Here is a 17,774-nt window from a genome sequence, read left to right on the forward strand (position 1 = left end):
CTCATTAAGATTGTAGCACTTCTTTGTGTGTTGCCCGAGCCTGTCCCTTTTGGATATAATAAGAACACAGTGCACGTCTCTCTCCTTGATGGTGGGATAAAAATAGTATAAATCATTCATCAAGGTCATTTGTTCACTTCAGCAGTAGTCACACTTTAAAATATCGAGTGTAGTTTAGATGGGGGAAATCTGCATGTGACTAAAAGCACTTCTTAAAATATTGGGTAATGATGGGCACCTGACAAAGGGTTTAGTTGGAGTTTACTATAGTCCTCTGCAGGCTGCCGCCGTTCATTAAACAGGACTGATGTTGCTGGAGTTGCCTGATGTGTTACATGATCTTGTGACACTTTGCTATTTAATTTCTTAAACTGGATATACCGTGTTCCGATGGTTTTATGACATATATTAGACTTCTTCAGCCTCATCTTTAAAAAAGTTGAGCACGATGCAAAGCCAACTGGAGCCTTTTTGCTGTCAGTGTATCCGTATGCGGTTAAATGGTGCCTGATTCGCAGGAATCTCCTCTGCACAACAGAAAAGCCTGTGACTGGGTAGGCAAGCCAGACCAGCTCTGAGCGCAGAGACGCACGGCGCCTCATCCAACCAGCGTCAGTCCCACTAAATCGGGCTAACACTACACATTTTTAAACCATTAAAGTGACTGCAAGTGGACGTTTCGGATCTTTTTTCTTCTTCTTCTTCTCGATCCTTTCTCTTCATTCAGCTGCGGAAATCTTCTTTCGAAGTCGGACAAATCTGATCCCAGATGAATTCCGTGAAGTTAGCGGCATTTGGAAGTGAGGAGCTGGGTAGTGGGAGTGGAGAAAATCCAAGTGGTGTTGAGTGGATTAGGGCTACTTGTCGGATAACCCGTAAGGATGTCTCCGACTGATTCGAACTTTGATTCAAACACAAACTCAGTGTCCGAGGAGCAGTTGTGAACATTACTGTCTGTATTACCGCGGAGCTCAGGAACTCTCCCTCCACCCCGATCCCCCCTCTGTCTTCGGCTCTGCTGTAGAACTTCCTAAATTAGATGAAATAGACAAGAAAACGCATTCTCACTGGATTAACACCGTTTCCAGCTGCTCTTAGAGATGCCTGCTTATCTCACAGGAGTTTACCTTCTGCTGGTATTTCTAAACATTTCTTCAGGTATGAGTTGCTTATTGCCTAAACATTTTTCCCCTCTCAGCCTGTGTTCTAGTGATGGAAAGTTTCCAAATAATACCCGATGGGCACGTGCATATGCAAAAATGTAGCGATGGTGAAACAGAAAGTGAAGGGAAAGAAGATGATGGATTTTCTCAGTTGTATCTGTAACAGCAGCCCGCAGGTATTTGGGTCACCTTTGCTCTCTGCAGACTGCAGTACCAGTGTGTGGCCCCTGACCCATGCCGCGTGCTGACTGGAGTAGCTGGAGGTGACCCTGCTGTCCAGTGAAATACTTTTTATAAACCACTTATTATAATTCATTGGAGCTCACAGCTGAATGCATGGGCTGCTGTTAAGTTTATGTGAGAACTCTCAGTTTTGCAATAGCATGAGATCATTTGCATGACTAAGTGCAGGAGGAGTTAGCTGGATGTGGTAGGTTGTCGCCTTTTTAAATTCATTATATAGGGGTGTACTTAAGAACAGAGGCTCTGCAAAATATCCTCTCATGTTCAGGCACTGCAAGTTGGGAAATCAGCCACCAGCCATCTTTAAACATCATTCTCACTGGGAGAAATCTGAGACAAAGACTGAAAAAAGAGAAAAGCTTTTGGATTACCAGTATGCACATTGATTATTACCCACAGAGTTTTATTTTTGTCTATTGAATGGCCAAGGTTAACCTTGAGCAGTGAAGTCACAGGTGGAGGTTGGGGGTGCATAACCTGAAAGAAAGGTTTTATTGGAGTGTTTTGTGCAATTTATTGTGATGTATTGGCTCATGTTGAATAACCCACAATGACCATTTGAAAGCACGCGTTTCCAAATGTTTGCAAATGTAGCCTTAATATGTGTGCATGCGTATTTCTGAATGCACTTTAGACTCAAAACACATGAAATGACATTTGTTTCATTTACTATTTATATATTTATTTATTTATTCGTTTAAAGAAACCCTGATACTCTGTGCTGGCGCCAGACTCGTTCACTCTGTAAAGCAGAGGCAGCTGTCAGTAACATTAACAGTGGCCACAAGCTGCAAAGGAACTGCTGTGTTTTCAGCACTAGAGCTTTCGTAAGTGTCTGACACTGAGTGATGGTTTTATCTGATGCAGAACTTCCTTTCCTTGACAGCACACAAGGTGATTCTTCCAAAGGCTACAGCAGCTCAAATAACTTCAGAAAAGACGTGTGGCTTAAACACAACCTTACTTTTGGATCACATTCTTTAAAATAAACATAGTTGTATTTACTTCACACTTTCCAAACCGCTGAATATGTCCTAAATGGTCTTCCAGGCCACTTTCATGAACGCAAAAACAGTAACGTGGCTATAATGCAGCTTTTAACCTGCTCTTTTCTTAAATTTCAGTGGTCAGTCAAAAAAAGGGGGAAACACGCTAAAGCTTGCCCATCCTCTTCACCAAGAGCACTAAAATGTGCGTGACACCAATTTTCCAGTACGTTGTCTGTAAATTTGCACACTGACAAATTTGGTAACCGCATAATTCCAAGAGTTTTCAGGGAGATTTGAGAAGTACGGCTCACTCATCTAGTTTAAAAAAAAAATGTCTCTGAACTATAATCATCTATAGCCATAGGCACCTACTCAATGCTATTTTTTGTCAGGATACAAGAAGCAAACTGGCAAGAGGAAGTTTAAAGTGAACATAATAACTTCTGTGTGGTTAATGTGAACAGAAATTAACCCCTTAGTAGAAGGCCAAGTACTAATAACAGTATTTAACAGTATTTACTTCATTCTCTTTTGACTAATGCAGTGGACATTTTTTATTACAAATGGTCACCAAGTGAGTTGGAAGAAGCTATTAGGTGCAGAGTACATGCAATACCACAGTTTGAACCCATGAGAGAATGCTCTTATGATTGATTATAGAGAGTTTATACCGGAGATAGCTGCCATTTCTCTTGCAAATGGTCCAAATTGCAATCAGAACGATTACATCGTTTTCCCATTTCTAATGTGTTTAATATAAACACACCTAAATATGGCAAATATCCAGCTCTTCAAGCTGGATGTTTGGTGACTTGATCATACACAGAAACCTTCAGCTATTGGTGTCATTTTAAGTAATAAATCAGGTAATAAGGATGATGTTCAATAATCTAAATGACGCACAAAAAAGCACGTGCTCTTGTCGAGATGGCCTTTTCCTTTTCTTCCCATGTGCACATCTTAATTATGCGTCCCCAGAGCGTTGTTGTCTCACCATTCTACCTGCTTTGTTTAAAGGTCTGCAAAGACTGCATAAAAAGGTACTTCAGGAAAATATAAGATCGGCCCATTCTGTTGTTCTTCATTAAGATGACTGTTTTACAGCTGCGCTTTCAAACTAAGTCGAGGATCATTATAAAAACACTGCCAGCTTAACTGTCACTAGGATCATTACTTTAGCCTTTAGCAATAAGTATCCAAATCCTCTGAGGTGACATCTTACCTTTATAAACCTTCTCATCCATGCACTATCAGTGGATTAGCTTACTGATAGCAAAACCATATTCTCAGTCAGTATGATTGTTAAGTACAAGAGGGACTCAGAGACCAGCAGGACACAGCCCAATTTTATCATCGCTGTGAACAGCAACCCCGCAGAGGGTAGTTTAGCTGAAACATCTGGCCTACCTCCTGGAGCTTGCTGTACGCAGGTCACAGATCACACATACTTATCATTTTGTTTCGTGTCCTGTATGCTATAGGTTGACTTTTGTGGCTGGACAAAACGTCCAGCACCTGTTACTCAGAGCTAGACTTCAAACAATAATGGTTTGACTGGGGGAAGCTGACACTAAGCTAACAAGACTCCCTACAGTCATTGTGATGGTGACAGTGATGAGATGACTTCCACTACTAATGAGGATTTCTTTGCTATGGATGATAGGGCTGATAGGATGTCTTTGTATGCCAAGAATTCTTTTGTTTGTTGGTTGAAATTGTGTTCCTTAGGAATAATGCAGCTTATAAGCTACAGTAGACATGTGTTTGGTTGGAAAGAACCTTCATGAATGTTTATTTTGGTTTGAATACACCAGTATGTGGGGTCTTCTTCACACTGACTGAGTACACGCTTCTTAAACAACCCTGAGCTGGTTGCAGATTTATGTGTCCCCATGAGTTCCAGTAGCTTTATGTTTTTCTTACTGCTCTTTAAGATACATCAGACTTATACATCTGAACATCAGATTGTATGGATGCTTCATTTTAACCATTTGAATGTGATAGACATCCTAAATCTTAGTGGAATTTTTCATTGTCATTCAAAGCATCCAGATCAGAGAGTGTAAAAAAATTAGGTCGTTTCACATGAAAGTTGTTTGACACAAGCATTTACTCATGAGAAGCTGGCCCATCAAGAACTGTTGAAACAGAATAACTAAGGCTGCATGTTTACTCCCCCAAACCCCTGCAGATGTTGCTGCAATTGTTTGGTTCAGCCTGAATGTGCATAAATGCATACGCAATGCCGTTAGCGGGAGCTTGTTTTTAATGTGTGTTTTCAGATTGTCTGCTGAAAGCTGTGATTCATAATTGCTTCCCTTGTTTACTCACTTGTTTCTTGTGGTGCTGTGGGGCTGAATGTGGTTGCTTGCCTGGGGAGGAACAAGCTACTGGGAGCTTCGACGAGTGCCTCTGGGCCTGTGGGCAACAGGTCATCACACCTTCGCACAGACACACAAACATATACACAGAGAGGCAAAAGTGCTTGCACATCTCATTTTGAGGGGGATCGATTATTGTCTGCCTCCCCTGCAAAGGTAGCAGGTTGCTTGCCTGGAGGATCTTCACAAATCTCTACTACTGTCTCAGTCTTTTCAAGTCACATTTTAAAAATAGAACAAAAAACCCAAAAAATAATGTAATAATAAGAGTTTAAACTGTTTACCTCAACAGGATAATATTTATACAGTGTCACAACTTAATAAAGTGTAACAGCAACTCATGCATGTGTGAATCAAATTATGTTGTTATAATTAAAACATTATTAAAAGCATAAAGCTCAGCATAAAATTTAACTTTATGTCTCAGTGTAATTGTTAACTCACTGTGTATTCAATCAGAGTGATATAATATATAGAAAATCAATGTAGTTTTGTTCATTTGGCATGAATCCAGATCAAGACACCCCCCCCCCCCCCCCCCCCCCCCCCCCCCCCCCCCCAACATTTGGTGAGCTTTGCAGGCTTTGTTCAGCAGCAATATTTTCTTTGAGAAGAAAAAAAATAGTTTGGTATGATCTCTCCAAATTTGCAGACTATTTACATGCACAAAAACTGTATTGTACACTAAATGGAAAGACCTGAAAAGCCAACCTTTATTTCTATTTATTTTTTTAATTTGGCTGTTATGCTTGTCAATCTGTGGTGTTGTTCTTCATTCCTCAAACCCTGTCAAGAAAACCTTAAATAGTAAAGCAATAGCTTTGCTCATCTGGAGAGAAAAACGTCTAAGCTTCAGAAATGGCTGTGGGTTTGTGGTTTTCTCTGGGTTGTTTGTACTCCTCTGGCCATAGTTTCCTGTTCTGAGGTTATTGTCCAGCTATGTCTGTGTGTTGAAGCACTTAGGATAATTACTTCTCTAAATAAATCAGCTCTCCATTGTCCTGAGGTTTTATAAATATTGTGATATTCTGCGCCCAAAGTGTGTGGTTAATCTGCATAATCTGTTGTTTCATTCTCTGACAGTCAAGATGGGTTAAGGCATGCTGTGCTGATATTTTCAGGGAAATCTCTGAAATTTATCATTGGGACCCATTTCCCATTGGTGCTAGCAGTGATTGGAGTGCTATAATGGTGGCAATACTTTAAAATGTAATTATCTATTCTTCCAGGGTTTGGATTTGAAAGGGTCAGAGTAACATGACCTCAGAGATACTTCTTGAAGTGACCTCTCTGAGTTATCTCCTTTCCATCCAGGCATACCAGTAATCAATAGAGTCAATATTCTGTTTGATAGGTCTTTAGAAGTCGTTCCATCGTAAAGCTCAGACATACGTGGAAAACCACATATATTCTCTTACATATCTATTAGGCTACCTCTGACTGTTAAACCTATACAGTAACACAGGCTACCAAAGAAAATGGCTGAGGATTGCGATAGACCCCATCAGCAATGCACATTACCCATTTCCTCAATCCTTCTCATCTTTCACCTTTATTTGTCTCCTGTCTCTCCCCGTCATTACTGACAAGCTTCAAAGCTCTCTATGTGAAGACTTCAGCATAAAGAACTGTTTCCCACCAGAGCGTCTCCCACCGAAGAGCCCGAAACGTGCATAAATTTCTTTTAATTAGGGCACCTATTATTAGTTAGCACTTGAAACACTGTGCTTTGGATCAGTGTTTCATTTAGGATTTTTTGTCAGCATTGGGGTGGGAAAGGGTTTTGTTGTTCCTGGGTAGTGCATGGGTAGTCTGTTGGGAAAAGTGTTGGGAAAGCGATGCTTGACTGTAAAACATTCTAAGGAAATATTAACTGGCATCTATTTGTTAATACATAATTTAACTTTAACATGCAACTTACAGGATATACATTAGCCTAAGTGGCATTTTTTATGCAGTCTGAGTTAGTACACTTCTTTTATGTGGACGTTTGTGGAAGCAGAGTGTTTGATGAGCAGTAGATAAATCTTGCTGAGAAACAGAGGATATTGCACTTTCATATGAAAATGACTTTTTAGTGTGATCTACTTTAGGAAACCCGCCTCAAAAAAAGAAAATTTCACAATATATTGTGAATTAATCACTCTATAAACAGTACGTTGTTTTGCATGTTGAAGTATAATAACAAAAAGACTGAAGTTTCATATTTGAATATATTCCAAACATGTTTTAGAAGAAAAGTTAAGAGGAGCTTTTCATCACACTGGATATTTTCAGACACCAGGATAGTGACAGATGGTGTGGTGTCAGCTTCTCAAGTATATGGAACCGAGCCACTGGGTGCTAATAATATATTAGAATTTTATGTCAGTCAAATTCAGACGCTGAGATGAAACGCAACAGTCTCGAACAGACGAACAGAACCTCAAAGCCAAACACTGTACCCAATATTCCCGTCATTAGACAGAGGTTGGTGCAGGTGAAAGCATCTCAAGTGTTTTGATATTAACTCTCATTAGCTTGTGAAGACAGTGGAAAATATGTGCCCTATGTGTTAGTCACCATATGCATGGACATGTGGACTCTGTGTGTAAAGATTCAAAGTATTCTTAACTTTAAAACCTATAACTTTGGTAAAGTTAGGAAATATAAATATATATTCATGCAAAATGTTAACGTCAGTCATGTTTGGTGTTTTTTGTTTTTTTAATAGAGGGCTATGAGCATCTGACAGCTAATTTAGCATGCTGTAAAAGCATCAAACATACATGTTACAAATGTATGATGCACATTGTATTCAGTTTATCTTTCACTGCTATCGCTGAATAATAACCATTTTAATTGAATAACCATTTTCTTCATTTTCTATAATTTTCTCAGCCACTCCACAAGAAAAAGAACTCTTTTTATTTTTTGCCTGCTCTCATCAAGAATTTTCCATCTTTGAATTCAGCTCTAGACTTTGTGTAAATAAGGCTGAAACTAATATTGTAATAAAGCCGGGCTTTGCCTGCTTACTAGATTCAATTTTCTCTCTAGCAGTGCTGGGCTTCACTGTGCCTGCCGGCCATTTTTTGATAGTCTGTGAAACTGAGGCTTGCTGAGTGATACGATAGGCCACCGGCCAGTGTCTCATCCAATTAGAAAATGGCTCAGGTTAATGAGAGAGAACGAAAGGAACAAATGTTGACAGGGATGGCATCGGCAGGCTTTGGTCACGGTGTTGTGAAATACGTTAATTAACCCGTGTTCAGAATCTGTATGAAAACAGAGATAAAAAGAAAGTTCAGTTGCTCATTCATCTCACAGAGGTTGTGTTTGATTTCCCAATGCAATGAGAGCTAAAAGAGCAGATTTACACCATATTTAAATCCAATCCACAAAAAAAAAAATACCTGCGGTGTTTTGCTGACTTCAAACAGCTACTTTGTCATGAACTTGATCAAATGAGAACTGTAGCCAGATTTGGTTTTATTTTCCACAAATCAACTGCGTTTACATTGTGTCAATACAATCTTTTGTAAGCAGCTCATTACATCATTATTTCTGAAACTGAAAACAACGTGTTAACTCTTAACACAAGTTTGTACAACACACAAAGAAGCATTTTACCTCAGTAACACCTTTTTTTGATAACCGCAAAAGCATAAAGAGGTTATTGGATCATTACCCTTCAAAGAATCCAAAAGCAAACCCAAAAGCTGGGCTTATGCGTCAACAATCAACCTAAGAGCCTGTGCCAACACGTGCGATCTACAGCACCATTGCAAATGGAGCCAAATAAAAAGCTGTTCACACAGATAAATTCTCAAATTGCTGCCACATGAGTAATCACCCTGAAAAAATCTATTGGCCTCTCCTATGGTAAGCTTTTATCTTTTACAGAAGTAAAAAAAAACCCCAACAAAACAAAAACCTGAACTTATCAGTGCTTTAGTCTTTCAAATAGCAGATATAGAGTGAAAAGAATGATATCTGTGGAGTGGAAGTGACTGACAGGATTGTTAAAAATAAAGAAATAATGGTCAGGATATTATAGACTTCCAGAAGCCAGCTCTCATTCGCTCACTGCTGTGCTTTCTTGCCACTTGTATGTTACTGCATTACTGATTCATGCTTTATGTGTGACACTGGGAAGTCAAACTCCCATAATCAGTTTGAATAAATAGCATTACCACCATTTGTTATTATATGATTTATTTTAAGCAGTTTTACAAATGGTGGGAAATACTAAATTTTTTTAAAGAAAGATAAAAAAAACAAACCCAGATTCAATTGGATTAAAACTGCATTTCGCATCGCAAGTCCACTAAGGCCTAATATTTCAAATGAGGAATGTGTTTTTATGGTGGTAATATAGCACCACCAGCAGCAGCAGAAGCGGCAGCTGTGTTTTGATAAGACTTACATGTGGTTCCTTGGCATGAACGCTGCCAATGTGTGAAACACCAGTTGGTGTTTTTAAAATGTTCAGACCTAAGATTTGAAACTGTTTTGAGAAAAGACAAAATTACATTTAAATGTCATATACACTGCTGCATAAGCATTTCCAGGTGAACCTGCTGATTTGTGGGTAAAAAGTAACATGCCACGCTTTATTTCTTCAGTACTTGTTAAAACCAGCTTTCAGAGAGTTTCCTCATTACAAGGAACCGAAGGACGTCTGAAAAACCAGATTCCCTGAAGGTCTGATGAGTTAAGCAATCAGAAGATATTTATTTCCCTTTTCTTGGTTCCACAAGTAGCACGAATAAGTCCAACAGGTGTCAGCCAGCTAAGATAACAGGCTGTTAGTATCATAAGAAAGTGCAATGTGCTTTGCAAACTGAGAGCGCAACCCATTTTTAATGTCTTAATGTGCAGGAAATGAGCCCATTTTAAGAAATGTGCTCATTTAGTTTCTTTCCAGTGATTAAGATTAAGAAGACTATTAACAATCTTAATGTGTTAATTGGTAAACGTCAGAGATGCTTGTGGATGGATTTCCTTGTCTTTAGTCAAAGATTCCCCTTTCAGTATTTAAGTTATACTAATAATCTGCCTGTTGCAGACACAGGTGAGAACAGAATTGATCTTAATATAATTCTTGGCAAGAATAAAAACATGAATATTGTCTAAAATGTAGAATATGTGTCAGTGTAATCTATCTGCAATGCTAACAGCAGCACTAAAAAAGAGAAATCCAAAAAATACAGAACAATATAGCATGAAGGAAATTTCTGTATTATTTTTTATGGCTATTTTTTATGGATTTTTTAGCTTCACACCAAATGTTACTATTTAAAATGTACAGAAATACCCCAAAACACCTGAAAAAAAATCCAAGACATTATTTTTATTACTATTGTTATTTCTCTTATTATTATGGCAATGAAATGTATACTGTATATCAGGTATATGTCTACATTTGGGGCTTATTGCACAGCAGGTGAAATTGATTGAGCTATAAAACTATAATAACTGTCTTAATAAGATCTTATGTTTGCTGTAACTATCTGTACAATCCATGACTGTGGCATCGTGTTCTGCGTCTTCATTATAGAGACAGAATTTGAGACTTTAAGAAAGAAGGGTTTGGAGGAAATTGCCAGCTTATTTGGGGGTTTAATTGTACGTGTGTCCATTAATATTATGACATGGCATAAATAGCGTGTGTACAGTATGTGTTTGTGCATGAAATGGGATTTTGCCAATGAGAAAGACTTCTATTATAGTGCTTCAGTTTTGTAGTTGAATTTAGTGCTTTGGGCAAAGTCTGGCTCCCCTCACAGTGTGACAGTTAGTTTACATCTGGGCTGTCACTACCAGGGGCACAATTAGGACCAAAAATAAATGTAGGTCATGCACATGTGACATGCAATAGCGCAGCATGAGCCTAATGGGACATTAAAGTATTGATTTATTTAGTTTAGGAAAAAAATGTTTTATTTAAATAAAACATTTATTTTTTAAGTTTCAAGTCTCTAAGGGCACAGGGAAGGAAAAAACATAGACTACAGGTGGTCTGGTGTACTCAGTTTAACTGATTATACTAAGACTGTAGACTACACTGTAGCTTCAGCTAGTGAAATGATAAGACACACTTAAAAACTTTAAATAATGCATTTCATTAAAAAATCTAAATGTGTAATAATTCATTACAGATATACAAATGTGTGTGTGTGTGTGTGTGTGTGTGTGTGTGTGTGTTTTTCCTGTAATCATAACAAATTACCTTTTTGCCAATTCACTGTCTCTCTATTCATGGGAGGTTTTGCTCTCGGGCTCTGCTTGAGTGATAATCAATGGCCTGTACAGCCACTTTACTTTCCAGTGAACATTTAATGGAGTGAGAATAAGCCTCTCAGATGGGCTACTGGCCTTTCCAGGCAGTAGTGTACCGGAGATAAACGACTGAAATCATCTCACCTTAGCATATGGTGTAGGAATAAACAATATGGTCAGCACATAAAAAGCCAAACATGTAGAATCTATTGACAATATTTCACACAGCAGACTTTACTTTTAAACAGCATTAGAATAAGCTGAACGGCAATGAATGAATGGACTAATACAAAAGGGGAAAAAAGTTATCTGATTCTTTCTCTCTGCAGGGACATAAGACACGTGCAATATGTTTGCCCCCTTATGTGAGTTATAGACAGGTTGATGGATTTATCCTGCAGTTAATGTGTCCTGGTGACCTACTTGGCTCAGATGATTATCATGTACCAGCAATGTTCTGGTTCGAGTATGCCCAGGGGACTTTATTGTGTGTTACCTTCCCAGTGAGCATTTAACAGATGGCAACCCAAAGTGTTTTTTTTCCTCTCTCTTTTATTTACCAGCCATAAGAGCCTGTCTGGGTTTTGTTTTCACTATGCGAGTCTGTATGTGTATAAGTGTGACAAAATGTGGTACTGCCCACTCTACTATAGTAGAAACTAGTACAACAAAGGCTTAAAGCACTTTTGCAGCTGTTTGAAGAGGATGTCTGTCAGTCTATGAATAGATGCTTTAAGTTTGGTAGAATCTTCAAGATGCAGTCCAGAAACAGCACAGAAGCTTTACAATTTAGAAGATGGGTATGGTTTAACCAAACAGCAACCTCCAGGGCTCAAAAATTAAGCCTATAAACACACACGTGTCAAAAACTGCAGCTTCTCAAATGTCCATGTCAGATTGCAAGCCGCTGCTAACAGATTTTATTTAAAGATCACATTTACAGCAGAAACAGACACATTTACAGCTGGTACAGCCTGTCTGTGATCTAATATTCCCCTTTATAGTAGCTGTTCATAATAGCTGAAGGGATGTGCCTGAAAGAATCAAGCTAGCTAGTGTCTGCTCATTAATTAGTACTCCACCTTCTTGTCCAAACCTGGTCATTTCTGGCTCAAAGAAAAACAGAACACATTTTGTATGCAGTGCAGTGAGAAAATATTTGCCCCCTTTCTGATTTCTTAGCTTTTTTTTTTTTTTTTTCCAAAAAACCTAAAATCAATTGTAATTCACTAGATTTTTTTTAAAGGCTCAGTGTTACTAGCCACACCCAGGCCTGATTACTTCCAGACCTGCTGAATCACTTAAATACAACCTGTCTGACAAAGTGAAGTAGGCTGAAAGATCTCAAAAAGCAACATTTCGTGCCACGATCTAAAGAAACAGCTGAGAAAAAAAGTCATTGACAAGGATCAGTCTGGAAAGGGTTAAAAGTCATTGTCTGGACTTAAATCCAATTGAGGTGCTTTCTTGTGACCTTAAACATGCCATTTATGTTCAAACCCTCCAATGTGGCTGGATTCTGCAAAGAAAAGTGGGCCAAAATTCTCTGCAATGATTTGAAAGACTCAATGCCAGTTATTGCAAAAACTTGATTACAGTTCTTGTTGCCAAGTGTGGCACAACTAGTGATTAGGTTTAATTGTGTCTTCAATTACTTTTTCACACAGAGCCAGGTAGGTTTGGATAGATTTTTTCCCTTATAGGCACCAGCATACCTGCCGCATTGCTCGCTTTGTGCCCCGCCATTAACATCATCATACATCCATTTATGCCCAACGTTATGGTGCAGGTTGTTGCTGCAGTATTTTCCTGAATGATAGGTGTTGCAACTCAGATTAAACCCAACATTAGTGCTGATATAGGAGGAAAAGTCAAAAGCAAAGGGATTGCAGAGTTTTCTTTTCAAACTGTTGCAACATCTCCCTCTGTGTAACCGGTGAATCGGGGAGCTTCTGTACTGATGTGTCATTAAAACGGCAGTAAAAAGCAAGATGATTGTACACTTGTGTCTTCAACCCAGCTGTGGTGGCGGCAGCACAACAAGGCCGGGTTACAAAAATCGAGAGGTGCACGACCTGCAGAAACGGCGCGTGGCGATAGCGACATGATGTCAGTGTGAATAAATAACTCAAAATGAGTTGCCGTACTCCCACCTTTATCTGACATATTTTATCTTACCAAACAAAAGGAGGTGCAACAGATTGTTTACAGATTTATATGTTTAACAAAAGAAATGTCAGTTGCTTACATCACCCTTTTCTCTTTTGTGACTTGTCTCAAGAATTTTCTTGTACCTGCTTTTGTTTTTTCACTGCTTATACAATCATTCATACTGAGGCTGCTGGTTGAGCTCTAGATATCTTTAGCCTTAAGCTCTTTACCTTTGTCAGCTTATTTAAACCACACATGTGAAGCTTGGGGAAAGTGCTTGAAGTTTTTCATTAACAATGTTCTTATAAATATTTTTCATGGAGGTTCCCCTATGGTTGACTTTGGCAAAGCACTTTCATAATCTCATTGAATGCAAATGATTAATTGGACAGGCAAGGAATGGTGGTTGGTTGGAATTTGGTATTCATTTAATTGTGAATGTAATCATTAAATATTAATCTCAGAATAATTTTAAAAATAAATGAAAAATGAAAACGCCTTTAGTCCAGATTTTCATTAAATCTAATTTTAGGCCTGTGGTAAGCCTATTTCCACTCTGCTCATATCTTGCCCCGAACATCTGGGTGCTGCAGTTGGGAGGTGTTATCTTGTCCATGACCTTGACTGTCCTCCCTGGAGACTGCCTCACTGCGCATTGTGTTGCAGGAAGCGAAGAAAGAAACCCTAATTTACAGCATTGCAACCAAAGTTGATCATAACTTCCCAGTAATTATAACCATATGTACAAATGCAATTCAAAATCAAATGTTTCAGCAAAATATGAGACAAAGTGCGGTTGTAGACACCTTGTCCTGGCCGCACACAGGCACAAAAACACACTCACATTCCTTTTCCTGCATTCTTGTGTGAATGACAGTGTTGAACTGCTCCACTTAATTGTAGTTTATACAGCCTGAGAAGGAATGTCTGGCATTCATTGCGTCTTTCTGTTTTACTTAACAAATGAGTATGTGTGAATCTTTGTTATATGTCTCTACCACAGATGCGTAGCCTGATTGCTTGACAGTTTGGGAAGTGCATTTCCTACCAAGAGTGAACTGAGAATATGGTTGCAACTCTCATATCTTTAATATGAAGCCACTAGCACGACATGGTTAGCTTACCTCAGGGGTTATATGCTATAGTAGAAGCTCAGATCACTTTACCTCCAGGCTGTAGCTTTTTAATGAACAGACATAAGAGGTGAATCTTCTCTTCTGACGTTCGTCAAGAAAACACACTTGTATATTTCCCCGAAAAACATGTCGTTATTGTAGAAAAATAAAACCTAATCTGTTTATGAGACTTTTCACTCTACGATGTACTTCTGTGGCCTTATTAAAGCCAGTATTCTTGTGAGAACTCGGAGCCATTAAACAATAGCCCATCAACCTTCCTAAAAGCCTTAGCACAAGGCCTCATCTTTGATTGGTAGTTTAATCATATTTCCCTTTCTTTCAAGTTTTATAAATGACAAGTTAAATAATATGAATATTCCTCATTTGACATTCACACTGATCAATTGTTAAAGTAACGGGGGCAGATGCGACATTTACGAGCTCCCCTTTTGTGATAATTATGATTCAAGATTGGAGAAAATTAATAGTAAGTGACCGTGTGGGCTGCTTTTAAAATCACTATTACACCATGCAGGATTTTACCTTTTGTGTCCATGTAACCTTTAGTACTATACAGTTATGTGAAACAAGCCTCTGGTCTCTCTTGCAGTCCCTTTTGATATAAAGCTGAATCCACATTAGTGGGATCATGGCCTTAGAGAAGTGGATTTGTTAGGTGTTATGCTGACATTTTAGTATAATAAGATGTGGTTAAAATACCCAAGGTGATGCAGCGATGCAGAGCAAACACTTGCATACTATCATCTTGTCACACTAATACCTTGGTGCTCTTAGTTAAGTCTGTGAAGCACTCATTTCTTATCCAGGCAGAAGTCATTTCATACTGAAGCCACTATTTTTTTTTAAACTGAGGTGTATGTAGATGTCTGGCCAAAGGTGGAAGTAACAACTTTCATGTGGCACTTGCTGGCTCCTCAATTTAAAAATATCACCTTTTCTCCTTTGGCTGCTACCTAAAACTCAAAACACCTTCAGGCATTTTATCAAGTTCAGTTAGTTTTATTGTGCTCCAGCAGTGCTCGTTGATACTATGGTGGTCATTTGGTTATCAGCGTGACTTGTCATGGCGGTCTCTCAGATGCTCTTTTAGCCTTTAAATCTGTCTTGTTTCAATCCCTTTCCTTAAACTCTGCCCTGAGAAGCTGTCTGTTCAAACATGCGCTGTCATTTGATGCACAAGTACCGAATTTAGAAGCTTCTGGAAATCTCTGCCTCTCCATTAAATGTGTGGACTTTGATCCACGATCTAGCCCAAGGCTCACGAAAAAAGAAAGCTAAATGACTTTTTCCACACTGAAACAAAGGGACTGCCTTAACAAGATGTAGCTGTTCCACTTATTGCACACTCTTAAGCCTCACAAAAAAAATCTGCCTGCCTTATTAGCTGTCTCTGAGTCCTGCTTTTCCAAAATGGCATTGTCATTCAAGCACAGGTAATTCCATTGTACTGGAGGTAGAGATTTACCACCACAAGAGACTCTGGTAGTCTTGGCGTCAACGTTACTCTTTCTGCTGCTGGCAGCTGTATGATCGTGTCATACAGCTGCCAGCAACAAGGTAGGAGGAAGCTGCTAAGTCTCCAGCATCCTACACTTGGTGCTTTTCTAGTACTTGCTTGTTTGGACAAACCACAAAGAGACAATTATGCACATTGTCTAAGAAGCACATCTTAAGACTGAAGAACAAGATTTTGAGACTGAATGTGAACCAGAGGTGAAAACTGTAACCCAAGACTACAAGTGAGGGTCCAGAAATGTGTGTTAGCATGTGTGCTCATTTGGTTCTGCTATTTGATATGTTTCTTTGACTTGTTTCCAAACTGTCATACACCCCTTTCATGCGCCATAAATCCATACATTATTCTACAGTAGATGACACTGGGGTGGGCTACCTAAGACCACCAACATTGTGCTAAATTACATTCCCATTGTGTTATTACAATCTCAGTGCTTATGATTTGTTATTTTAAAGGCCCCTCTTCCCCTATTATTACATCTTTTTTCCTCCTATTATATATCCCCCCCTTGCATTCTTTTCTCCCTTACATATTCAGAATTTGAATGGCATACAAAATACCAGCCTTGTTATCCAAATATAGTTTGACTTTCTACTGCATTTAATTCTCCAGAGAGATGCACTATTCACCTCTTTTCTTCACTGTCTGAAACAAAACTACACAGACATCCGTACAAGACAACAGCACTGCCTCAGGAACGACTAACTAAAAAAAAGAAGGGAAAAAGAGATTTTTAGGTTCATAGGTGCTACAAATGACCTTTGTTGTGTGCGTGTGCACTCCATTGTGCACCTTTGTGCATGTTTTTGCATACTGATTGTCTGCTGGCTGCTGGCCCTTTGCAGATAAAGCCTGGTCTTTTTGGGGGCCACTTGTGGCAGGCTGATATTGCCTTTCAGTAATGCCAAGGAGCTCAGGGACTTCTGTTGACCGCTAGGCATCAGCCCAACACAATTAAGAACAAGGAAAACAGCATGTGTGTTGTGAGCAGGGACCGAAGGCCACACTGGCTGCCTTGTTTGTATTGTTCTGATACTGGTTTAAATGTCTAGACAGTGTGTAAAATTGCACTCAGATTAAATATTTACAGTTTTTGCCCACAGCAGTATTGGTGGGATTGCCTTTTCTGTTTTTAAATATTTGGTTTGAAAAGCTGCAGAATGTGTTTTGCTTTTCTTTGTAGTGGTTAAGATTGCTAAACATCTTTTTTCTCTATGATTCAGAGCTTTTTAAGCATCTTCTTCATTCAAGCAGCATTGTTTCCAGCTTCAATTGTGGGATCAGAATGATGCATTAGAGATGCTGCTCTGTGCTGCTACCTTCACAGGCTGTGCTACTGGAGAGTTACTTACCCAATTTACTCCCCCCCCCCACCGGAGCTCTAGCAATTTCAGTGCACATCTTAAGTGCAAATGTTAATGGTGTCCAGAGGATGAATCCTCAGAAGCTTACTGATTCACCTACATTTAATCAAGTACATCAGATCCATTTCTTACTTCCATCAACCACTGCTTTAAATTATTATATTGTATTATTGTTGGTCCTTTACCTTACAATATAAAGCCCCTTGAGGGGACTCTTGCGATTTGGCGCAGTATGTAAAAATGCATAAATAAACCTTAAGATGTTAACATGTACATGCTCATCTAAGATGCTCAGAATGGTAAGGTGTAAGTGCTACAGCTTACCATTCTCAATGTTAAGGCGTAGCATTTACATTTTACTAGTGGGAAAGGTGTAAATATGACAGATTATTAGGACCACGTTAAAAAAAACAAAGCAATATTACTGCGAAATTTCGACTTTAATCTGGAAATTCTGACTTTATTCTCAAAAAGGTTTTTGTTTTCTTAATGTTGCCCTAATATTCCTTCATATATAAGATGGAGGGTTTGTGATTGAATGGGGTCAAGCTGGCAATTAAATGC

General features: G+C 38.9%; 1 protein-coding gene across 3 annotated transcripts in view; it reads left to right on the forward strand.

The window, feature by feature from the left end:
* The first annotated feature begins 452 nt into the window (after positions 1-452).
* LOC308386953 (roundabout homolog 1-like) overlaps positions 453-17,774 on the forward strand; it is an 87,804-nt gene continuing 70,482 nt past the window's right edge. Inside the window, exon 1 of one of the 3 annotated variants that reach the window (XM_080866793.1) lies at positions 453-1,158. In XM_080866793.1, the coding sequence (XP_080722919.1) occupies positions 1,101-1,158 (58 nt within the window). In that variant the 5' untranslated portion in view covers positions 453-1,100. The remainder of the gene's footprint in view (positions 1,159-17,774) is intronic. The other 2 variants (XM_080866791.1, XM_080866792.1) reach the window with 2 other exon arrangements.

Source organism: Rhamphochromis sp. 'chilingali', assembly GCF_963969265.1.
Source record: "Rhamphochromis sp. 'chilingali' genome assembly, chromosome: 19".
Taxonomy (NCBI): Eukaryota; Metazoa; Chordata; class Actinopteri; order Cichliformes; family Cichlidae; genus Rhamphochromis; species Rhamphochromis sp. 'chilingali'.